At 34.8% G+C, this 26,447-nt stretch overlaps 1 protein-coding gene across 1 annotated transcript in view; it reads right to left on the bottom strand.

Annotated features, from left to right (window-relative positions):
* MALRD1 (MAM and LDL receptor class A domain containing 1) overlaps window positions 1–26,447 on the bottom strand; it is a 236,196-nt gene that overhangs the window by 36,104 nt on the left and 173,645 nt on the right. Inside the window, exons 33-35 of the mRNA XM_041408374.1 lie at window positions 13,802–14,077; window positions 10,431–10,556; window positions 8,311–8,377 (exon numbers count right to left, since the gene is read on the bottom strand). Of these exons, the coding sequence (XP_041264308.1) occupies window positions 8,311–8,377; window positions 10,431–10,556; window positions 13,802–14,077 (469 nt within the window). The remainder of the gene's footprint in view (window positions 1–8,310; window positions 8,378–10,430; window positions 10,557–13,801; window positions 14,078–26,447) is intronic.

Below are 26,447 nucleotides of genomic sequence, written 5' to 3'. Positions count from 1 at the left end.
GAATAGATGTTTTTAAATTTCTGTCAACAAAAGACAGCCACATGAATGTGAAGGAGGAGTGGCTGGAGAACAAGAATCTTTGCAATCCTTTTTTATACTTCCCCAATTGTTGCCTTTTTACTCTCTTTTGAAAACTATTTACTATTCTATTGCTATTCTTTCCTGTTTTGAACAAAATAGAACAAAAATGTTTTGATTTAAAACTTTCTATCCGTATTTTCTACTCTTGAGCATCTGGTATTAGTAGGAGTAACCCTTCAGGGGACTTTGGCAAACATCCAATATCCAGCATTAATTAACATTCTCCCATACAAAAATCTCTCATTACTCAAAATACATCCTCTCCTACACATACACTTCCCACATCCTAAGCTTTTCCCTACTGAAGACAAACCTATCTCCTGAATTTTAAATGTAATAAAGTCTAGAGTTTTGTGTACAAGTAGTTCTGAGGTAAAGGTTCATTGCACTCAGTAATAATAAAAATCCAGCTGTGGTTTCCTACTCCTTGCAGTTTCCTCATTTTGCTTTGAATCTCTTAAAAGAACGAATTGAAAATCAAATGAGAAATGTAGGATATTTATCAGAGAGGTTGAATCCTTTCAGAAAATTTAGCATTACTGACCCAGCCATGGCTGATTTCTGAGGAGAAATTTTTTTGCTTAATCATTATTATATGTCCAAGTAATGTTCACTGTAGCTACTAAATTATACCCTTCTCAATAAGATTATAGTGTCTTCAAATTAAAACATCAATTATTTTGTTCAGCTACTAAATATAATTCTCTCTCTGATCTTGAGAGTTGCAATGACATTGATAATGTAGGAAAATCACCTTTTATAACAAAACATGCAGTCACTTTTATTCCCAAAGCTGTGTTAGCACCTTTCAACTCCAAAATTTTGCAGGAAAAGCTTGTACAAAGAGTTCATCAAGTTTTTTTAACTTAAAATTGTCCCAGAAATTCCTTGCTGATTTTTCTTTTTCTTTGTAAAAATCTCCTCACTCAGCAAACATAATGAAGAGGCAATTTCAAAATATGTAGTTCATAGTTTTTTTTCCAAAATGACCAATGGGCCTTATTTAAAATAAGCACTTCCACTGTGAGTGCCCTTCTGATTCTATCAATGGATCATTCAAGCAAAACTTTTTACATTTGTCACAGTAATATTTCACCTCAGGAAAACAGAGAAAGACTATAAGCTACTTATTTTGTTGTCAGTTTTAAAGATATCTTGAAATATGTTTTTCTGTAAAAAAAAGCCAAAAAGTAGAGAGTTAAATGAGGAAGTCTGATTTACATTTGAATCAAATGTTAGAGATTCTAAAAAACATGATCAGAAATGTGTTGTGAGACCATCCTTTGTGTCTGTTCAGTTGTATTTATTTAATTGACTCTAACATCTGGCTTTAAATTACGTGCAGTCAAACTTTAGCATTTACATAGGGACAACCTTGTTTTGGTTCTATAATAAGAAAACCGGAAAAAGACAGATTCCTTCTGAAATCATTGGATCAAGTGACCAACTGACTCAGGCCTCTCATAAAAGAACTTCATAGCATGTCCCTGCCTCACTGCACAAGGTGGCAAACTGCCCTGTGTATTCAGTTAGGTTTGACTAAGATAAATATCAGAGGGTTTTTTTCCTCATTTCTAGAAGTTGCAAATGTATGAAGCAGCTGGCTTCAATGTGATAAAGAGCTCACCTCAGGATCATTTTATTATCTGCAGAGGAAGAAGAGCAACACTTGAAGTAAACTCCTTCTAAATACAAAAGATAGCCAGTGTATGCCATTGATAATTGCTCAGTGTTAAGTTTCTCACTAGAAAAACATGTTTTGGCCAAATGTACTTACTTTCAAGTCACTTGATACAACTAAATGAAAAAAAACCCAACTCATTAAACAAATTTGACATATATTTTCCTAAATGAAGGAACACTATTTTGTAAATTCTGATATATGAAGGATTCAAAAGATTTTCCTTTTTTTTTTTTTTTTTTTGTTGTTGTTGTTGTTGTGGTTGTTGTTGTTGTTGTGGAATTTTCACAGAACATCCTGTGAATGGGAAGCAAGAGCTGGTTCATCCCAACTATTGCAAAACAGACCAAATGCTAAGATTTTTGCAGCTAAGTTTTTGTCGCACTGCACCATAATCCCCCTGGGGTTTTCCTTTGGAAAAGGCTATGAAGTTAGAAACGTGCAAAACTAAAAGGCAAGAGTATTGTTGTATCAAGCATCTTGCTTTCATGAAAAGTTTCCAAATAAGAAAGGATCAAGACTGAACAAAAACTTTAGGAAACAGTTTTCTGTAAGCAAACATTTAAAATGCATTTCCATCAATATATTGTATATTTTCTTTCATGACAAATTGTGTCTAATTTGTTCTGGAGAATAGATGTATTAACTTGTCTTCCTATTCTTAATTTTACCCAACTCAGGTAGCCTGAATTTATTATGTAATTTGCACCAGCATCACTTTTCAAATGAGACTTGGGAAAGATATGAAAAAAAAACCTCTTTACCAGCTATGTAGATATGTCCTGTAGATAAATCTTTGCTTCCCAAAATCCAAACCTTAACATGACATTGGTTTCCAGTGCTTTATCTTTTTGATTATTCATCATTGCTTTTGTTTTCATTCATGGCTACATCCTTATTTCATTGCTCCTCCATGTACAATTTATTTTCTTGACTCAAACTTTCCTGAGTAGGTGTATATGCTCACTATAGTATTATCAATTTACCCCGTCCCACTTGTTCAGTAAACCTTAAAAAAAATTCTTAGGGAAGAAGTGAAATCAGTACCAATTTGCTTTGTTTGAACCATTAATAATCTGCAGTGAATCAGCAGCTGCTATGCCAGAAATCCTCCCTCTGAGGTGGGAATTTCTGAGAGGAGCAGGAGAGAATGTAACTGAAATGGAAACTGCTTTCTTCTCTTTTTATAAACTCTCTTTACTCATGAATTGGTGTTTCTATATCACCAGTATTAAACTTCATATTTCCATCGAATCACCTTCCAGATGCTTCCAAACATTTTATTTTCCTAGGCTGGAATACTATTATCACTCCATTTTCCTGCCATCCTGTGTGATATAAAAACACTCCTCCCACTTTTAGTTTTTAAAAATAACTATCACCATCAGTCCTCAAAAATCCAGTAACACAGAGCAAGTAAGAGTAGATCCAAAGTCAAACACATTTAGGAAAAAAACTAAGAAGAATCTGTTCCTCACTGGAAGATATTGTCCAGTGAGGATGTAAGAGTTACCTCCTTTGCCATAGATGATACTTAACTGGAAAAGGTATCAAACAGTCTACCAAGACATTATGTAATGCTGCATGCCACTTGCAGGGCTTCTCAAAAATTTATCACACTTACTAGAAGCTAGTATTTTGAAAAGAAAACCAGATTCTGAAAAAATGTCTCAACTACCAAAAACACTCCCTTTTTTTCTCTAAATTTTGTGAAATACTGTTTGCCACTGTACTACTCATGATAAAGTACTTTGTTTGCAGTGTAAAAGAGATCATTTGTGTTAAAGTAATAAGCTCATTGCAAAAATGAGAAGGAAAGAAGTAAAAAATAGAAGACAAATTAACCTTTAGCTTTTCTAAAAAGAATAGGCAAGAATCCCACTTATCTGAATGAATGGTTACCCTGTAAAACCAATTCTTTTTCTAAAAGAAACAAAAGAGAAAGTAATCTTCTTTACTTTTATCATATAAAAGAAACAAACAAAATAATTCTGGGGTTTTTTTTGTTTTGGGCCAAATCAGCATTTAGATATGCAACTACAAAGACTAATATTTAATTATCTATTTATAATGACTCCTTGCAATTTCAATCTCCAGAGATCAGTTAGATAGATGTTACATAACCAGTGAATTTAAAAACTGTTTAATGAAGATTTATTTCTAATCTGTAATAGGATTGTTTAATTAGGTGAGTGCAATTACTTTTTCTTTTTGCTAAAGGATAGAAACTTCTTACAGTTCAGACAATAATAAAAGTGCTCTCATATGGTCTTTAGTACTAGTTAGTGTAACTACTGTGAAATTTGGTATAATATGTTGAAAATATTTGTGTAAAATGAAGGGAAAGTCAAGCATTGTATTATGTACTTTCCAACCTAAACAATTCTATTTTTAGTAGGGTCTGCAGAAACAGGCCCAGGAATACTGGTTTTAAAGTGAAGAAGGGGAGATTCAGACTAGATAGAAGAAAGAAATTTTTATAACCAACTTTGTGATATGCTGAAATATATTGCCCAGAGATGTGGTAGAGTCACAGTTGTGTTGGATGGTGTTCTGAGCAACCTGATCTAATTGAAGATGAAACTATTCAGTGCAGGGGGGCTTGGATCAGGTGAACTTTACAGGTTCATTTCAACCCAAACCATTTGGTGATTCAATGATGATTTAATATTTATTATATGTGAAGTTTAGTACATTTTGAATGTGCATGTTTAATATTACTCTTGTCCAGTTGCATGAGAATGAAAAGCATGTATGAAGAATCTGGTTTGGTGTTTTGTTTTGGTTTGTTTTTTTTTTTTTTTTTCTGTTCTCAGTGGTTTGTTCTTTTTTTTTTCCTTTCAATGCTAGTACAGTCATTGAAGCCTCATCCTTCCACTTTAGTGTGTTAGAAACACACTTTTCCTAGCTTGCTTGTTCTCCTCTATATTCCTCTCCTATGTTTCCAGGAATCTGTGGTCTCACTTTTAAGCAAAAATAAAACAAACATAAAGAAACAAGTTGGACAAGGAGTTGGGGAAAGCACACATATAATCAAAGAAATTATTTTGAAATTGAAGGATTGAACTTGCAAAAATTCTAGTTATTATTGCTCAGAATATCATGATTTGCTGGTGCAATCACAGTAGCTGATTGCCAGCACCAGCCACTTGGCTGCTCATTGACTACAGAAGAGACCTCAGTCAGGACAAATAGGAGTCACATTTTGCCAAATGAGAGTGGCCATAGAATTTCAGATTAAAGCTCCATCTACTTTGGCAGACAAAGAAAATACCCATGAAACAGAAAGTACAAGACAAATGTGTTTGATATGCACCCCAATTACTCTCCTGACCAAATAGCAGAAACAAGTGTAAGTGACTTTCAAAGCTAACTCAAAAATTCACTTACCAAGCAGGAGCAGGACAGCCATCAAGCTGTGTTTTGTTCAAGTAGGAAGATAACCATCACCCAAGCACCACTGCCCTGCCTTTACTCACATACCCTCACTGAGAACATCCAGCAGAGCTAAGCAGTCACATTCTCAAACACTGGGCATCTCACTGATCTTATTGCAGTCATTATGCACCAGCCTAGAGAAGCTGTTTTCAGCAGCAAGAACAAAAATTACAGCAATCTGATACATCAGCTTTCTTACCCACTCCAATATATACTGAAATTTTATCTAGACTTGTATCCACTGCTTTTGTTTCCACCAGGTCTACAGACATCTCTTCACAGAGGGATGTCAGAGCCCACCTGCCACTCCTACTGATCCCTCTTAGTTACATTCCCTTGAAGGACAGGGTGGTGCCCCAAGTATTAACTTTATATATACATCTAAGCTGCACTAGTTCACACATGTAAAAACATACAGCATCAAAGGAACTTGAGAAGCACTAAATGTATAAAATCTACTATCTGCTTTCAGTCTCTTCAAATAGTTCAAATTTTAGGGCTTTCTTTTACCTCAGCAGCTAATGCAAATTCACTGTTCCCATGCTTGCAGGTTAAACTACTGGAAGAAGCATATACAGTCAACTACTTCAGCCCCACTGCATTAAACCTACAGAAAAACTCAGCTGTTATCACCAGCGAAAATGTTTTCCAGAAACTCTCTTCTTTTCTATCAGTGTACCTCAAACTAACCTGAAATGTGCAGCAATTTCAGTTCTTATAGGAACATGATGGAACAAATGAAGCTTTGAGTCCACACTAATTTTTTGTTAAGCCAACATTCTCAGGGAGACCTGAGAATGACTTTTAAACTCCAGACTCAGGTTTTGTTTTATAGAAACTTCAGCAAAATCATCTCACTTGGGGGAAGATCAAAATCCGTTTTGCCAGATAAAATAGTAAGAAAATAATATGTTAAGAAATTTTCTCCTTTTCTGCTGTGTCACTGGATAGTATTAGTCAAACCCAGGGACTTTTAAGAGCACTTTGATCCTGACACAATTACCTCTGGGTGTCTAGGAAGACTCTGTCACTTCTGTGGCAGGGCAGTACCTAGACTCTGTTCTTTTCAAGTCTTCTTGCTGTGGAATAGGCTTCCTGCACTCTTACATACTCTGCTTTTTCTCCTGACCTATCCTGCAGTCTAGAAGAACAGTTGTTCTCAAGGGAGGAGGATATTTCTTGCTAAATTTATAATTTATTTTTCAGGAAACTTAGAGAAAGAACTGAGAACTAAAAGGTAAAAAAATAGAATATTTTTCATGATAATTTCTATTTTTGTTCAGTTGTTTTGAGGTTTTTGGGGGTTTTGTTGTTTTCCCCTGGGTATCAGAAACTGATATACTTCTACATTTTAAATTGGTTTAGGTATATTTTTGGGGTGTTTTTTTGTCTTTTTATGGTCTTGACGTGCAATTTCAAAAAGTCATGCAAAAGGTTATCTTAGTAGTGGGTAACTGTCCTGTTATTATATATATAAGTAATTCCTTAAAAACATTGCAAAGCCTTGAATGGTATTGATATCAGACTGTTGATCTGGCCACCCCTTTTCTTCTTCATTTATTGTTCTCCAGCCACTTCCCCTACATGCAGTTTTCAGAAATCCTATTTTAACATGCACTATTGCATTCTTGCGTAGAGATGACCAATTTCTTGAACACAAGCAAGTAAAGCTTTTGAAGTTATGTTAACCTCCCAGTTAAGGAATTTTTTTTTTCCTGTGCCTTTTTTTCAGATTGTCTGTGCATTACATCAGAATTAAATATGTTTCTTACTGAATGCTGAGGTAAACTACACTATTTATTAGTTTAATTTATTGTTTTTATTCTAACTGTCTTGTATTTCTGTGGATAAAAAAGATTTGCTAGTTTGGGTTACTTTCTCTTACAAGTCTCAACAGAAGCTCAATTCTCATAATTCCCTTGTGCACTTAAAATCTCAATTACTCTCCCAGAGCTTTGTCTCTACAAGCAATTTTATTTTTGATCAATGGTTTAATCTACAAATTACAAAGCTCCTATTGCAAATCCCTTTATTTTCTGCTGACTTTTCATTCTGCAATCTTTCCCTATGGTTTTTGTGCCCTTTCTCTCTTTATGGGTTCAAAAAATTTTGAAGCAGCCACCTTGATGAAATTCCAAGATTCTTGCCATTCTCTGTCAAGAGACCATTCTCTGTTCTATTATAGTGGACATTTTTGGGGAAATCTGCAGGTTATTAACAGTCTTTTCTGGGACCCAAATTGAAACACCCTATATGAATGTCCCTATATTTTCTATGTTATATATTACATTTCTTCATCCGATCAAGGATAAACCTGTCCTGAAAGACAAAGTAGGTTTATTAATGCGCATCTCCTGGCAACTAGGAGACAAACCTTAGCATCTAATCTTGACTAAGATAGCTGCTGTGATAAAACAGTTACTTCTTTAGTAATTTGGCAAACTCTAGCAAGCTCCACTGAAGCATGTGAAGGACAAAAGCATGATAACACATGCCATCACTGTCTTTGCACTTAGAAAGTCTCCTCTAATTTCCCAAAGGGAAACAGCGATATCTTGTGTAAATGAGTTGCTTCAGATATCCTGAGACTCTTTCTAATGACTTGTACATTCTACACCAGAATTGCATATGTTATTTTTTTATCAGAGAGTATTTCCAGAAAAAAAAACGGCAAGCATATTTTTAAACCCCTTTTTGCAGGGAGATAAGTGGAAAAAAACTCTTTATTTTTTCCAAATGCCTAACAGGAAGATAAAGATGAGTATGTGGCCTGCTGTAAAATCTGAGGTATACAACACCCTGCTGCAAATAAGGCACAGAAATATGTGTTTTTAAATGTTGATGAGAAACATGAGACAGAAAACTTAGGGTGTCAGGCCAACAGATTTTCTCATGAAATGAAATATAAATGTTATAGAAAATTCTATCTGATAACTAACATTCTTCTCAAAATGTGGTTTAACTCACTAAGTGTAAATAAAAATAGACATACAGAGACTTTTTAAAATACACTTCTACCAAATATAATTTCAATCTCTGGGGAGCTAACCATCTCTTTCAACAGCAGCTTTCTCCAATGTCAACACAAGTCAATTGCCAATGAAACTTACTGGCACAATGGAATGTCATCTTTGATGATGCATTTTCCTCCATTTTTGCAGTATTCTTCAGGGCATGCTGCAAACATAAAGGTAAAAGTTCTGATTTCCCCCTCTTTTTCACTACATTTGTTATTATCTGACTTTCAAAATGGCAAAATATTCACACCTGTCCTTTTGAATGCTTAGCACTTCCAACACTTTTTTCTTTTAGATCTGGACTTGGTGATACAAGTGTGAAGCCTTAAGAATATTACAAGCAATGGAGTGCTCTTGAGCATATTGAAATCCTGATGCTTCACTTGAACAGGCTTCGAAGTTTTCTCAAATAAGATTTTCATCTGACTCCAGAAATTGAATTTTTGCCACTTAGTTGATTTTCAAATAACGGGAATATATAAAATAAGACCCAAAAGAATTGAAATAGTATTTAATTAGTACCTAAGTCTGCATTATCTACATTATTAGTAACAGGTTTATATAGGGCTGGTGAACAGACACTCCTTTGTGACCAACCCTTCTGTTAAAGATATTCAGAATTTTAACACTTAGAATCACATTCTCATAAGAACAAGGGAAATCACCTTTAAAAGACAAAAGGTGTTTAAGTACTTAGTGATATTCTTTAAAACCTCTTGATGTCCCTTAGATTTCCACATCACCGCATTTAGTTTTACTGAAGTGTGGTTTTACATTGCTTTAGCAAGAAAAAACTCAAAATTAAAAAAAAAAAAAAAATCCCCTCAGTCTTCTTCAGTATGAAAATAACTGGTAATATACTAATTAGACCTAAAGAGTTTTGGATATATGCAAAATGAAACTGTTTATTGCAGCATATAACAACACTATTTAGTGCAGACACCTCCAGTTTCAAGATTAAATTTTGAAAAGTGCATTACTTACTTAAAAGGTCTGCTTTCTGAAAAAATAATGGAAGATTTTAAAATTACTGTTATGCATGTTTACTAGTTTACGTTCTATATTCTTTTATATTGGATAAATTCCTTTTAATTTAAAATAACTTTTAGAAATCAAATTTCTGAAGTATGAATTCTTTAATCATTGTAAAAGTGGTATTTTTTAATGTTGAAGTATGATTCCTTCTCTCACACGAGCAATCTGGGCTTGTGAGGGTGTCCCTGCCTAAGTCAGGGGCATTGGAAATTTGTGACCTTTAAGGTCCCTTTAAGGTCCCTTCCAACCCAAACCATTTCATGATGCTATGGGAGATAGTGAACACTATACCTGTGGTCAAATTTCACTCCCAAAGAAACTTGTGGATGCCTCCTACCAATAAGTGTTTGTAAAACTTTTAGTTTGTGAATAGACATTTAATATATTATAATGAATTATATAATTGCAATGCAAACGTGTTGTGAATTTTATCACATAACTCATAAAAATTATAAAAAGAGAGTTAAATTCTCAGCTAATGCAACTTGAGCAAAACTGGCAGAGTACTGTCAGCACAGAACTGGTCAAGAGTTTGTATCTGTCTTGGGGAAGAGATGCAGTATCTTTCTGTAACTGAAAGGGACATTTTGAATTTAGATTTAATTATTTATATCACCATCATCTATGTATTTGTTAGATTTTGTTAATAAAAATCTAATTCACATTGAATGTGCATTATTGTTCTCTACTTATATTTCTCCACCATTTAACTACTACAAATCAAACCTGAATATTTTGTCAAATGCACTGCGTTAAAACAAATGCTATTTAGTTTATTTTACAACCTGAATTTGTAATACGCTTGGAAAAAAAAAAAACCAAAAACAAGAAAGCCACAAATAAACAAGCATTTTACTCAACAATATGAGTTAACTCATGTGCCTGAAATCAAGGGAAATCCTAAAAGTATACTACAAAAGGTTGGGTTTTTTTGAGCAAAGTGTTTATACGGCAACAAACATCCCCTAAGAAGATGTAAAGATTTTAAGTATATTATTCTTCATCTTTTTCTCACTTTCACCTGTGTCATACTTTCATCAGGAAAATTCATGCCTAATATAATTTGACAAAGTTTTAGCAGAGGAACCTCAGTCAAGTTTGAGGACTGCCAAAACATTCAGTAAGAAATAACTACACTTTCCTTGTTTCAAATGATTTTTTAATGCAAAACTAAGTACCTGAACAGCCAGACTCATCAAGGCTGGAATCAATGCAGTCTGCAATTCCGTCACAACGCTGGGAGAGTGGTATACATTGATTAGTTGAAGCACATAGCAAAGAACCATTGGAACAATCTTTAATGGCTGAAATGAAAAATAAGATGGTTGTTATCATCAGCTGTATTTTTTTCCTCACTGTTCAAAAACTAGCAGAAAGCTTGATTCATACTGTAGGATATAAACTTACAACTGTGTGACCTCTCCAAGCTTTCATCTTCAAAGACATACAACTTTACTACTGAGATGCTAAATAAGTAAACAAATACAGACCACAGATGGTACAGAAACCAAATTTTCCCATGTAATATTTGTGAAGGAGTGCATATTGACTCACAATGTTGAGAGTGTATACTGCAAAATCCCAAACAAAACCCATAAAAAAGATATCAGCAAACATTATTAACTCTCATTCAGAAACTAGTTTCAAAATGAATCAATTTTCTTACACATTATTTTAACACATTTCTAAGGGAACAGTCATAGCAATGGACCTAAGAGCTAAAAATTTTGCAGTTAAGGACAATGGCACCAAGTTACTGGTGCTGAGGTAAAGAATATAAAGACCACATGTAGGTACTGAAAGCAGTAAAGATATGAAAATAAAAATATCCAGTTTTCATCTATATTTAATTTTCCAGGTGCAAATTAAACCAGTAGAAGAGATAATGATATCACAGCCACTTTGAAAGCATAAAATTTTTAATATTTCATAGGTATTTAACACTTACCAAAACTACAAGAGATACATTTTGTTGCACTACAGAAAATTGAGAAATGACTTTTTATTCATTGCTATTTGAACTTCAGTCAGATGATGCAGGCGGAAAAGAATGTTGGTCTGTGGAAAACTAATGTATACATCCCACTGATGTTAATATGTTTGTTTTACACCCTTAGTATATTAATCAATCAAAGAAAAGACTAAATAGGTGAGGTAATATACCCTTCCCTAAAATTTCCAGCAAGAAGAGAGACAGCCAAGTAGAACATCTTTAATTGGAAAACAGTTCCAGGATTTTTTTTTTGTTAAATGCAACAAGTAACAAAATCCACTTCATGAGTAGGTATAAAACAGTATTAGCATAATGTTGTACATCTTAACTGCTATGTGAACTCTACAGGAAATTCTGTCAGCATAAATCCCTAAGTTGTGAAGAAAAGCATTTCTGTGGCAGAAGCTGTGGTTTTGGAAAGGACATAACCAATGTTTTTTTGTTTGGTTGGGGTTTTTTTGTCCTGGTCTCCTTTAGGGCTTTATTCTTAATCTCTGCAATGTGCATTTTGACAACCAGTCTATCAAAAAAGAAAATTTCCCTGATGAATTCCTGAATTCAGAACCCAGAACATTTTTCTTCTACACTTAAATCATGTTAAGTGTTTTGTTTTGTACTTAAATGAATATAATTGCTATGCGACACAAAATGCAAAGTGTCAGTAATTCCTAAACTGAAGTTTTGTAAAATGAGCAGGTAGATTTGATCTGCACCAAGGAAAAAAATATAAAAAATAAATCCCTACTTTCAATCTGTACTATTATTAGAGTACAGATAGGTTGGAGTTACTAGCACAACAATCAATTTTATAGATCATGCATAAATCCCAATAAAAGAATGAAATTTTGGAGATAGTTAATTTTTTTCTCTGACCTTCCCCAGTTGACAAACTTCTATGGGTTTTCACCTGTTAAGAGTAGGAAGCTAAAGATGAAACACTGGTCTCTTGGCATACGCAGTTGGATCTCAGCACCAGCTGTGACACTAATCAACTTTCCACGGATTTAATTCCAAACTAGCACAAATAATTTTCTTTTTGCTTTGCCCTCTTCTCTGCTTTGCTTTGCTTCTCTGAATTATCTTCTTCAGTGAAGAAACAAGAATTCCTGCTTCTGTATTTCTATCTTGTACTATCAAGGCTTACATATTTATTTAATATAACCAAATTTTGGAGTAACAATGAAGTACAGACTTGACTAAGTCTCCTTCAGACTGAGAACCCCAAAGTTGTGAAATAGCTATGGAGAATATTTGTTCTTTGAATAGACCAGGATTTAATTTCTTCTTAATCCCTGGGTTTTGTTTTGAAGTCAAAGCAGTCAAATAAACATAACAAAGCAATATCTCAGTTGTTTGGGTAATACACAAAATCATGGAAATCTTTTGGCTTTCAGATTCTGAGGTTCTGTGGTGTGGAGTTGGGATGTGCATGTAATAGAACACAGCATAGACGCCTGTATCAGAGGAGAGATTGAGGAGGAAACAAGGTCAAATGATTAACCATGAGAGGTTTATTTGAAGAAAGGAACATGCAAAATTTCTACATGTCTTCGGGGTATGTAGAATTCAACATCAAAGTTATCTCCAAAATCATGTCTTCTGCCAACAAAACCACAGAGTTCACTTCAAAACAAAAGATTTACACATAGTCTGCCAAGTCCATACCAGTTTGGTAGACTACTTTGCTAAATTAAATGGCATGTGCAGTAGCCTACATTTATATTTAGTAGATTTGATAGAAAACCTTAAAGAACATGAATTTCTAATCCACTGGAAACTGATATTTTTTACCAATTTTTTTTCATTCTGATAAGGATAAGAAAAATATAAAAAAAGTTTTAGAGCATGACAGGTTTAGGAAGAAAAGTGTTTATATGTAAAAAGCCTATTTTTCTTTTTTATGCTGTCTAGCTAATTATTTTGAAGTTCCTGGAATGAGACATTTGGCCTCAGTTCACCTGCTAATAATGAAATATTTTTGAATGGCAGACACTCACTTTTGTGTCCATTTGTTTCAGATGCTTCTCCATGGCATCTCATTGCAGTTACATTTCAAAGCCTATTGACCTTGTGTTTTGTTTGTGAGCCCTTTTCCTTGCTTGGGGCGGAGATTGCTGCTATTTCATGAACAGGCTTGATTTCAAAATCCTTGAAAGGTCAGGACTGCCTTAAATGTTACTGAATAACAGAACTGCAGAAGCCTATTTTCTGTCATATCATGATCAGAGGTTACAGAGGCAATGCAAATGCAGCTGACTGATTTAGGGAAAAAATGTGGAAATGCTTGTAAATATTAACAGAAACACAATTGCAATTTTTTGAAACATTTACCAAATTATAGCAAGGAAATTAAAATGCATAAGCAAAATTATTTAGAAATCTAAAGCATCTCAGCAAATAATACACTATATGTGACACAAATAGGGGTTTATTTGACAAGGGAATGATGAATTTTGCACTAAACTTCACTGTGTTGCTCTTTTCTTTTCCTAAAACATCACTGGATTGGGCAGGTAAGTCAACATTGCCATAACCACCGCCATGGACGTCACTTACGGCAACCAGCTTCATCTTCGCTGAGGCGGCAGTCGGGCACCCCATCGCACAGCAGGAGGGATGGGACGCAGCCTTGGGAAGGACACAGGAACTCTGCTTCCTTGCAGGAGCCCGGGGACGTAGTGGTGGGCATCTCCATGGGGCAGCTCATCTCATCACTTCCATCCAAGCAATCTTCCACCCCGTTGCAGCGCGCGGCGAGGGGCAAACACTGCTGCACGTACGCACATGGGAACCTGTCACCGCTGCAAGTTGGAGGGCGTGGATCAGCTGGTCCTACAAGAGGAAAAGGAACGTTTAGGGATTCTGTTCTTTCAGTAGTTATTCATACTGCCTTTGAGATAGACAGGAACTTCTGCACCTGATTTTGGTTACTAACTTTTTAAAAAGAAGGAACCCAACTTTTATAAAAACACATCTAAGTGCAAAATGCAGCATTAAAAATGTTTTGTCTCATATTAACTCCATTGTTGTTGTTGCAGAATTTTGCTTCTAAATCTCAAGTTCAGCATTTATTTTGATCCTATTACTTCTTTTGCCAGGTGCACATAGAAGGGTTAATACCAAAATATTAATAAATCTTGTCTTTCACCTAGGATCTGGAAAGCCTTAAAATAGCCCTCAAGTTATAATTTTAAGCTAAATTAAGAAAAATGGTTTTATAAAGTAACAATAAAAATTTTTATTGGTCTAGTTTTTTTATCACTCTGACTCTTCAGCTTAGCTTGATATGATAGAGAATTGAATTCATAGATAGGTTTCCAGGATACAAGTAAAGAAAAATGTGGCTTTAGAATTTCAAGCTTTAACTAATTCAGACAGCTGACAATAAATAAATAAACAAAATAAATAGATAACTAACTAAATAAATAAAATATTCCATGCTTACATCCATTGCTGGAAGAAAATACTGGGGAAAGCTTTTTGTGGTCATGTATATAAACAAGTTGTCCCAGATACCTAAGTCTTTCTTCTTTCCTATGAAAACCATTGCAACTGAATTTTATCAGCAGAAACATAAGATGTGTTTGTGGAAACTAATTTCTAAGGAGCTGGCTGTCCTAACGTTGTGCATCAGGATCTCCCATGGAAGTGATGTGATGGGTTCCTGTAGTTTTCATGTGCAAGAAAAAGAGAAAAATCTCCAGAATTTAGCTCCATACCTTTAATCTTTCCAGGTCAATTTGCAGTAGCTGAGTAAAAAATATAATATGATCATTAGAGACAAGGTAAGACAAATTAATGTCACCCCCTCTGTAAAAGACAGGGGGGAGCAATTTTGCTGTTGACTTGGGCTGAGGCAAAGGAGACAAGCACAAAAGTCATGGGTAGGTTTTATCTTGGCTTTTGAAAAGGTGCAAGCATTGTTCTCTGGCCTCAGATGTCCAATGTTACTGCTGCATTAAGGCATGACACTCTGTAAGGGAGTACGTGGATTTTGGCATGATTTTATGACTTTTAATCCACTGGTCATATCTGTTTGTTCATGTATTCTGCAATACCAGGCTGGGGTTTTACAGTGTGAGGACTTTGTTAAAACATGCTCAGTTTCCAGGATACCACCGTCATAAATAACAATAGCTTTTTGTACAAATAAATGAACTGTTAATGCATCCAGGTGAACAGAATACCAGCATTATTTTACCATCCAGTTGCTTGTGAAGCATCTATAAGGAGAAAGAGCTCAAAGTTCTGTTTACTACAGACACTCTATACACTAGAAATTTTTGATTTTCAAGTTGACTTTATATCAGAAAATCATAATTGAAAAGCTTCATACAGTAGAACATTCCTAATAATATTTAATGCCCCTAATTAAATTAAATCTTTCTACTAGAAAAATGTATTTGATTCACTGGATATAATGTAAACATAAAATAACAAAAATGGATATTGACTCAGTGAAAATAATAACCTAGTGATATTTTGTCCTGTTTGTATTCAGAATTACGCCATGCATACCTCCAAGATGTGAACTTCTGTGTGGGATTGAAAAGATTGTGGTTTCACATGTCTTTTATAAATGTGTTAGTCTAAAAAAAAAAAATCTACTTATGCTACTTTAAAAGCCTTATGGAAGTTGGTTTTAGGTAGTTGATAATAGGCATTCAGACCACATAGTGGATTGATTTTGTAGATTAAAAGTATTCTAGATTTTGCATTTTTTTCTACTTTGGTCCTATACTTTACCAGATAATAATAGTAGCCCATGAAAATGCTGAATTTGTTTTGTCACATAGAAACTACATATAAGGCCATGACCCTGCCAAGATACTGATGAAATGCCATTGGGAGAATATATTTCTCTCTCCATTGATACAGAACTAGTGCTGTCAAATCTTGCACAGTGGAGTAAAAAAAAAAAAACTTTTCTTTTTAGTTTGCACTTGCTCTGGGAAAAAATAAAAAAGTATGATTATATTTGAAAGTACTTTTTTCCTTTCTGTTATTTCTGACCCTTTTCTCACAGTGCCTAGGGGGCATTTAGGCAGTGAAAACGACTTAAGCTGCAGTCAGTTCTGCTTATGCACATTCTTTTGTCCTTGCATAGTCCTGTGTTAGCTGTTCTGTATCTGTTCTGATACTATGGAAATTAACCCCACACAGATACAATATATGTGACTTTGCTGTAGTTGCCTGTTTATGTTCCAGGAAAGATTACATTTATAATACATTTGTGAGCATTTCTGACCCAGTTTAATTTCCTGTTCCTGATATGTTTATTCACATGCTTCTACCCAAATATGTTCTGTAAATTGAAATCCCCTCTTAAACTCAATATTTCTTGAATGTGTTGCTTGTTATGAATCTGGCCTTGAGTTTAAAATTATTTTCAGACTTTTGTAACCCTGATCAGTTTAGCCTTAGCAGCCCAATCACATAATGAGCTTATGCATGTAAATAATCCTGTGCCAAATTCAGTATTTTAGAGAAATGCTTGAATGCTCTTTTTGAACGGGGATGATTATTTTTCTATTATTATTTTTAATAACATTATTTTCTATTATTATTTTCTCTTACTATTTTCTATCATTATTCCCTCTGGTTGTTAGAAAATAATTTTTAGGATAAAGTTCTTCCTAACTTGCATAGCAATTGTATTAGAGTGTGCAATATTCACCAAGGGCAGAGAAGATGTGTCCACGTTGAGTTAGGTGTAAGGTTAACCAGGGGTCTTATTGAGGTCTGTTTTATATTTGCACTACATTTAAAAAAATCCAAAGTCATACCCTGAAATAAGTAAAATCATTTTAGATCAGAACAGTGCATGAGATGAGAATGTACTTCAAAGCTCATAGAAGTATCCCTTGCTTATTAACTCATGTGATATGTTAATTAGTTCACATGTGTTTGGTTTCAGATGCAACAGAAAAATTGTGCTCTGGTTGGCATTCTATAAGAAGTCTGCCAAAATTCTACCCCAACGTTCAATCTATTTTCTTTACATAATGTAATTTATAAATGTTTTTCCTAATTATAAATTCAATGTTCCTGGTCAAAATTTTGAAAACTTATAAAAACATTAATTTGTACAAAGCTAACAATAAAAAAAGCTAATTAAGAATATGCAAATGTAGAAAATCACTAACTAATTCCAACTGAAATCTCCAGCAACATTTATGAAAAACTAATTATTTGTATTCAAAGCTACTGTCTATATAATTATTTTTAGCTCATCATTGCAGTATCTGCTACTGACACATTTCCTTCTAAAAAATGAGAATATTCATCCTGTTTTCTTGCCACTGTGAAGAATTAAACGGAGGTGTTAGTACTACAATGTGGTTTGCAGTGAAAAACGAGCTGGCACTAATGAGAGACTTGTCAGAAACACCCTCCATGTGCTGACTCACACAGTAGTACACTCACACAATTTAGCATTAAAATCAACTTTAAATGTATGCATAACTGTGAACATAATATTTTCCTCTTGTATGTTTATATGAAAGTCATGTAAACAGCAGAATCTGAAGTGAAGCCTTTTCAATGAAAATTGGACCATTTGTGGCCCACACATCCTTTCTGTCACTTAATATCATTTGATTCAACAATTGCCTAACACTGGCATGCCAAGAAAATGTTTCCCTCACCTTTTCCCAAATGCAGAAAAGATGTTCCCAAGGCAGCACTCATCTCCTGAGTGCCATGTGACTCTCATTTTCAGACCACATTCAGGAGTGCAGGAGACATTGTACAGGTTACTTTTTTCAAAAACATTATCTGTTTGAAACAGTTTAATGATTTGGAGATAAATATATTGAAAATGATGAGTTCTAAGGAAGACAGTGCAAAAGCTTCAGCTTTTTGTATCCAGGTTGCATGCTCACTGAAAAGCACGACTAAAAATCCTCAAGAATTCAGTATTTGCACATGATGAAAAGCAAACTAAACAAAAACAATTTCAGCAAAAATAACCTCTGCACTGCAAAGGACTGAGTCTGAATTTAGATTCGCATGAAAAACAGCAGTAAATTGTTGATGTTCCATTATAGCCAAAGAAATCAAAACTTTTCAAGTAGAAAGCTGAGTACATGTCCTTATTTGCTTTACTTTGCACTCAGTGTTTTATTTTGCACTTATTTTTACCTTGCATATGGCAAATAACCAAAATTAAAGAAAGGGTTTAAAAATGTGCATATAACATCTACTTGTATGTCATAAAAAGACATTTTAATTAGGTCCTAAAACCTGACATTTTAATTTTGTCCTATGTCTTTTGAAAATTACTCACACAGCTGTGCTGGTGAGTTATAGTCTACAGACCAGAAGTGCTACCTCACATGCACCTTCACACTTTTATGAGAAGTTAAGTATCAGACGTAGATTAAAAAAAAAAAAAAACAAACCAGAACAAAAACCAAAAAAGCAAAAAAAAAAAAAAAACAAAAAAAAAAACCACAAAAAAAAAAACCCCCAACAACAACAAACCCAAAAAACCCATAAAAATCAGACCAGTCTTTAAAGCAAATGAAATTTGTTATGTACTGTTCCATGAACTACAATAACTACAGCTGGATATATCTGTATTTTATTGTTATCAGATCAAACAGATGCTTTTAAATAAATTTTTATTGCAATGTGCTAACCATCAAACCATGTTTACAGTAAATAGAGCTCATGAACTGATGATTTTGGAGAAAAGACCCTTTACAATACTTAAAGTGTTGAGTCAATAAGTGCTCATTGTCAAGGACACAATTATATATTTGTGGGATAGGGATTTGCTAAAGGCTTACTGTTATTTGATGAACATTTTCTGTACACTTATGTTTTGCTGTATTATTGTCTTTGTCATCCATGGAGCATATGATCCTGTTTCCTGACTGTAAAGCAAGCTTCACAGGTTGGAACTGCAAATAGTTTGCTCATGAATCACAGGGATTCAGACACAGAAAACCATAGAACTGCTATTACCCAAATGCTAATATAAACTAAATGTTTGTATTACACAGTCATTACCACAGCAAGCAGCACACAAACATGCTTAATTTGAATGAAGCAACACCTCCAGGCTATCCTACTTTTTCTGCCTTTCCTCTTCAAATACAAAGGTCTCTGGTGCAGAGTAGGTCCCCATTTATATTTATATATCAACTGCAACTGTGAATTTTAATTAAGCCTAGTGGACATTGCCATTAGAATCAACACCAGGGACCATGAAATAGTTACCCCATATGCTGTTAGGCAGCACCACCTCAGGTGTATCAGAGCCTGCTCTGAAGTCCATTTAAGTGAACTGGATAACTCATATTGATTTTAATGGGCCTTGCATCAGACCCTTGAAAACCAACAACCTGTCTGATATATTTGCATAAGTAATTTGACTAGTACATGTAATAAAAATGGTGGACCTATTAACTACAGCTAAAAGAGGTCAAAAATAACTCCCTCCAATAGATTTCATTAGACAAGAATATAAATTAATTATGGGTCCAATCCAGTGCATTAATTAATTCGAAATAGATGTCAGTCCTCAATTTCAGTTCAGTAAACATTGGATCAGGGCATGAAATCAACCCATTCAAGGTGGCTGCAAGGAAACAAACTACTTACAAAAAACAATTGGACTAAAACTACACAAATACTTTAACAATGTTTCCATGAGTTTTTATCTGTTACAATAAAGTTCCTGCTGTTTATTTCCAAGCTTGTAAAAAGACAAAAAACAAACAGGGGGGGGGGGGGTGGAAATGAGTCTGGCCAATTGAATCTTCAAGTCTCTTCCCTTCATGAGAAGAGAGGTATGGAGCAGGGTGCTGGAATGGATCCCAGAGACCCCCTGACAAAGCCAGAATTAAAAAAAGCAGAACGTGGCCCAATAACTTCAGATTTCTATATGTCTGCTCAGAATTTATTTTAAATGATCACAGTTTGCTAACATACAAACATAATGGAAAACAGACAGGTTTACTGCCAGTAAAGTCAAGCTATGATTTAGTCTTCACTCAGAGAACTACTGCTTCTGGCTGGAACACACTACCTGTGACAGGAATATGGCAATATTTGCAATATTTCTCCTAAGAATACTCTGGGAATTGCTAGCTGTGCCTGCTAATGTCATGGGTTTGTTGGTTTGTTTATTTATCAGGAGCAATGACAAACTAGAGAAGCTGTGAAACTTTAACTTTGACAAAATGAAGTGGATATAATTTCTGAGATAAATCTGAAGACTTACTTTTATTGAGGAGATGAGTAGGTTTTACATAAGGAAGAGTCTAAGAATTTTCTGCACTTTAAGGTAGTGTCATGTAACCATTTCGTTCCAAATATTATTTCTCTCCAACCCTCCAAGGAAATATGTTGATTTTTATGAATGAAGTTAGCAAGGAAAAATATCATCTGTGTGATTTGAAGGTTTTCTGCTGCAAACAGATGAGGTTTGGAGGTTCAATATTAAGGAAACTATTTTAATACACTATTAATAAATCTGAAGAATTTTAATTTCCCAAAAGGAATAAGCTTGCTTCAGAAGATTTCAGTATTCTGGACAAGTTATATGAAGGCAGAGAGTAACCAAAGGTTTTGGACAAAGAAAGTACAATTATTAATTTAAGCATACACAACATAATTGCATTTAGGAATTGCCAATAATTATCCTAGTTTATACAGTGCAGTTATCTTATCCTAAAATTATTCCCAGTTACTTTTCTGTGAAATCCACAAAAAATTTTGGCTTTTGGCACTGGCTAGGTCTGTGCACTGGAAGGTACAAGAACAGGCTGAAGAAGCTCTCTAAGGTACTATGCCTTGGATCACAAGTTTTAGCCTTTAAAAATGCTTAAATGCCCTATCTTTGCCAAGCAACATGGATCTAAAGCATATAGTGATTGGTTTCAGAGAAGTGCTAATTGACTGAAGAACCTATTCGCAAATATCCCTGATATCGCGCGTCCTCTATTGCTACTCATTCTGCTTTCCTCTTCCTCTCCTTTGTTTCTGTGAGCAGCCTCCCCCTACAACTTCTCTCATGATTCATCTCCTGCCCTTGAGGAAAGAAACTCCATGAATTTCTTCTTTCTCTCTCCCTGAGAAAGAAACTCCATGTGAGAGAGATTTCTGCTTCACTGCAAGCATCAGCAGACAAGCTAACAGTGATTCCCCTGGTTCTGCAACTTAAAGAAATCAGAAGTTAAGTCTCCTCTACAGTGTTTTTTTCCCATGAGCTAACACTGCAGTTAGTATTAGCAGTTCAGGCAGTTAACCCTTCCAGTACTTCCAGCACTTGGGCTCTGGGAGTTTCAGAGAAGGATCATAGACTGTCTAAGGTTTTGTCAGATGAGTCCTGTCTTGCTGCAGAATTTTCTGTGTTGCTCCATGCATGGACACATGTGGATATGCTCGCACACACACAGAGACACAGATTCTCACACATGGACACATGGACACATATGCATGCTCACCCCTCAACAAGATTCTCTCTGCACTATGCAGCTATTTTTTTGCACAAAGCTCAAGCAAACACCCACACTGCTTTTTGGCTTGCTGTCTCTTAATTAGATAAAAATGTCATTTATGCTTTTCTAGTTGCAAAATGGGATCTACTAGAAATGCTGAAGAGCATATAAAATTATCTGCAAATGGCTGGCTTCTGAGGTGTTTGATTTGACTAGTTTGTCTGTTATGTTTCTGTCACGGGTAACCCAGAATGTCATTGTATTTCATATCGATCTCTTATTGTCCCTTTAAGCCCCAGCACATCCAGAACCAGAATTGTGGGGCAGCTGGGACATGCCATGGTCAGGCCACCCAAGCTGACTCCCTTCTTTGCCTGGTGGAGTTTGCTGAAGGTGGATGCTGTCCTTTTGAAAGGGTTTCTTTGGGTTGGTATCTGGGCTTGCCACTGTAGCAACTTGGAAGAGCTGCATTTTGCAACTAGAAACCGACTTTAGAGTGAATCTTGCGAATTCCATAGGCAGTGAAGCTTGAGCTGGTCCCATGAGGCTGGCTCCCCCCATATCAGCTCCGACAGAGTGGATTTCCCCGCAGCACAGCAGTGGGTCAGGACATCAGCACCAGCACCGGCAGAGTGCAGTGGGTGGCAGGAAGGAGCAGTGGGCAGCAGAGCTGTCCCCACACATGCTGGCGAGTCTTCATTTGCCACTAGGGCAGCTCCGTAAGCTGCCGCCTTCCTGGGAGGGTTCCTTTTGGGCACCACCCTTTCTCCCTTTGCCTCCCAATCCATGGGCCACCTGGGGAGCACCATCCTGGCAAGAGAGCAGGCACCATTCTCTTTCTGTCTTTCAAGGTGCATGGGAACCATCTTGGGAAGTGTATTTCTGGCATTTTGGGTCTCTCTTTGCTCCTGTGGGATTCCTGTGATTTAGCAATTTTCTATCTAGTGGTTATTTCCTTTTTTTTTGCCTTTTACTGTTCCACTTATAGGTAAATGGTATTTTTTCACTTATATCTACTAGTGTTCATTGCTCATTGGTGGAAGGGATTGGTTAAGACTAAGGGGATATAACTAATTTCAAAGTCTCCTCTTTAGTTGTCCTAATTCAAAACAACTTGTTGTTAGTCTGTCATTTTAGGATCTGCACAGGCGAAGCATTTTGGACGATTCATATTTTGCTTTTTTTGTCAATTCAGAAATTTTTACTTTTAAAAAGAGTCTGAAAACAATAATGGCTTGGACATTTCCAGACTACTACTCAAAATTACAGAAGCCTTTTTTTTATCCCATCTTCTTTTTACTTGTCAGGTAGATAACATTATGCAATAAGAAGTAGTTATGAAGGTAGTTATCAAATGCTTTTTAAATATTTGGACACCAGAGCTATATGTTGTTTAGAAAAACTCTTCATCAAGATAAGAAATTCTGCAGTTAAAGATATATCTGAAAAATGTACACAGAGAAACAAAAATATTCAATTATATCTCATCTCTGTATGATGAGAATATCTCAGGATAGTCTGTCATTCTATGAATATATGTTGTGAGAAACAAATTATAACTAAGCAAGATGTTATGACATTAATATTTCCAATATCTTTGCTCTGTGGTTTGTTATCTAAAATCACAAGGGAATTCACTTCTAAAGAAATGCTGCTCCCATTTTTTTTCTGAAAATTAGATACCTTCAAGATACCACATATAATCTAAAATTATAGTATTTTAGAATAATACTGACTTTAAAAACCTTGGCTCATTATCAGCCAAGGTTATATATGATTATCTACATAGATTTTTATTTTACCACTTTCTTTCTTTCCACTGTCTGGCTATACAGAAATCGTTTTCAGAGTTAATATTCTTTTACTAAGTCATTCAATGAAAAAGTATTAGATTCTACCTTCATTCTGCTATGTTCAAATTATAAACAGTCATAAACAGAGTTTAAATTAGAAGGTAGTTATAACATTCATTTCCTTCTACCCTGAGCAAAGAGAATGGCCTATAGCTCTCGCCCTTTGGAACACTTTCCTTCTCATCTTGATGCTTGAACCTGCACCAGTTTTTGGTATGACATTGCATATATTCTGCTGTTGTTTGGAAGTCAATGAAAATTATTTCACTCTGAAGGAACTTCAGGACTGCGTCTATAGCATGTATCTATTGTGAGATTTGAAACTTCTTTATGGAGATGTCTTAAGAAAATCCTACCCACCACACAAAAGAGTGAATCACCAAGGTTGAAATAAAGATTTCATACATTTCAAGGCCTAAATGAGAAAGCACTAAAGCTTTTCTACTCATGAATATAAGCCTAGATTCATATAAGCAGCAGCAGCATATAATTTAATTTCTGAATATTAAAAATTTGCCTGATGTTAAAAGGAGAACAGATAAGTTCAAAAGGAAAGAAAAAACTTGAGGATCATTATTCTGAGACTACATATGGCTCAGGAAGACTGAATTACAAATGGCTGCCAACTGGAAATGTATTGGGGTAAAACAGTATGTATAGTTCCCCTTTTCTTGTACTCTTTCCCTGACATCTAGAACTGTTAGAGACAGGTTATATTTCTAGATTAACTTTTTTCTTATTTACTGTGGCTCACCAGAAGTTCTGAGTATATCTGTCTTAAGTTTGATTGAATATAATTTCCTTTGTCACAGTTTTTGGAATATTATTTCTTCTAGAAAACTAAGGAAAGATGATCTAATGGGATGGATGTTGCTATATCTCATGATTGTCTTATGATGGTTCAAATAAATTGAAAATCTAATTCTTCGAGGTTTTAGAGTTAGCAATTTTCTATCTAGTGGTTATTTCCTTTTTTTTTGCCTTTTGCAATGGGATGCCTTTGTACACATTTTTAAAAATACCCTTGGGCTTGAATGTAAAGCTAAAACCTGTCTTATAATTCACAGATTCTGATTTGTTTCTTCTATTTGTTTTTTTCACAGCAAGTGAAAGCTTGCTCAGTGTAAGGATTATACACAACTTTTACAGAAGGTTTAGTTTGTACTTTGCTACACAGCAGTGGGGAGATTTGGAAGAATTATGACATTTCAAAGCAAATGTTTCACCTAAGTGAAAGCTGCCAGCAATCACTGAAAATTTTACTGTACTCCAGGTCCTAAGAGGCAAATCTGACCCTTTTTTTTGGTAACCTGTGTGGTAAAATCAAGAACTATGGCAATAACAGAAAAAAGCCCTGACCCATTACATCTGGGAAATTGTACTTTCTATATTCACAATTCTACTACTGTCAGATGACACAGTGTTAGAGATGCATAATAATATATTCTTACATAATAATATATTCTACTGGAGACAAATCTTTCAGGTGAAAGGAAAGTTGCAGGGGGATGTGGTGGGAAATTTGTAACAATGACAGTCCTTTCTCATGTGCTAAGTTTATAGGCTAAAGAGACATTTTTTGAAAAATATTTTATAAAGAAGGGAATATATGAAAAAGGAAGCTCAGAAGTAAAAAAGATTTTAAAATAAAATGATTGAAGTTGATAAAAAGTAGTTCACAAAACAGAAGAAAAGAAAGAAAATACTTCATATAGTGTGACCAGCTATGAGAAATAAACTGTGCAGCAAACATAGACTAAAACCAGTAATTAAAAAAAGAGAGAATTATAAGGAAAGGAGAAGTAGAAGAATAGACACAGAAGCACATCCAGATTAATTGCATTCAAATTAATTATTTCAGTAAGCAATATTAATACTGAACTGGTGATAAGCATGACTGATGGTGAAAAAGCAAATACTGTTTTCTCAAACACTCTGGAGCCTCAGGTGGCACATGATATATTTGCACTCGTCCTTATACCCAAAATTCATCCCAAATACTCATTTAAAAATGTCAACATTATTCTTTTGGAATAAACCAAAATTACTTCAGCAATTAGTCAAAGCAGTACAATTTAGAGGTATAAATTCCCAAAGAGTTGCAGCTAAATAGGGCCTTGCAGGTAACTTGACTGCATAAAAGAGCTGGAGCATTATTCTGTGCTGACTTTGTACTGAGATTTACCTTCTTCCACCAGATCTCCACAAGCACAAATATTTCACTTGGGTGATCTCTGGAAGACATAACAAAATATATTTGCTATTATTCATTTCTTGAGAATCGTGCTCCAATTTGTAGTGCTATTTAACTAAATTACACCAAATTTGTCCCTCTGGCTTATTTCTGTAGTAACTAATGAGTGGCAAAATATAGTATTCTGATTTTTATAAGCAGAATAAAGTTTGGTTATTAGGCATCTTTGAGTTAATGCTAGGATTTAAATTACGTGTAGCAATAATTTTTAGAATTTCTATTTTGTAATGCCTCCTATTTCAGCTCAACTAGAAAATACTATGAGAAAGACATTAATGAACATAAAATCTGATTCAATACTTTGGAATTTTTGTTCTATCTGAAACTAGAAGTAGAAATGTTTTGTAACTTATATTTTGAAAAAAATTAAGACATAATAGAGATAAAGTTTTGTGGTTTTTTTAAATCAAGCTGGTATTTACAAATGTGAAGAAGATATTTGCAACTAATTAACAATTAAATTCTTTGGTCCCTAGGATGTAAAATAAGATCTTCACACAACTTCATCAGCAGAAAATTATGAACCTTGAAAAGTGGTATGAATGTATCTCATTTAGCAGCTATTTCTGAACTAGATCCAGTGCCACTGCCAGCTCCCTCTGCATTAGCATCAGCTGCAAGCTACTTCTGCAGTAGTCCTAGCT

The sequence above is a fragment of the Onychostruthus taczanowskii genome, unplaced genomic scaffold, assembly GCF_017590055.1.
Source record: "Onychostruthus taczanowskii isolate IOZ18803 unplaced genomic scaffold, ASM1759005v1 scaffold3, whole genome shotgun sequence".
NCBI lineage: Eukaryota > Metazoa > Chordata > Aves > Passeriformes > Passeridae > Onychostruthus > Onychostruthus taczanowskii.
This window is presented reverse-complemented; position numbering and strand designations above follow the sequence as displayed.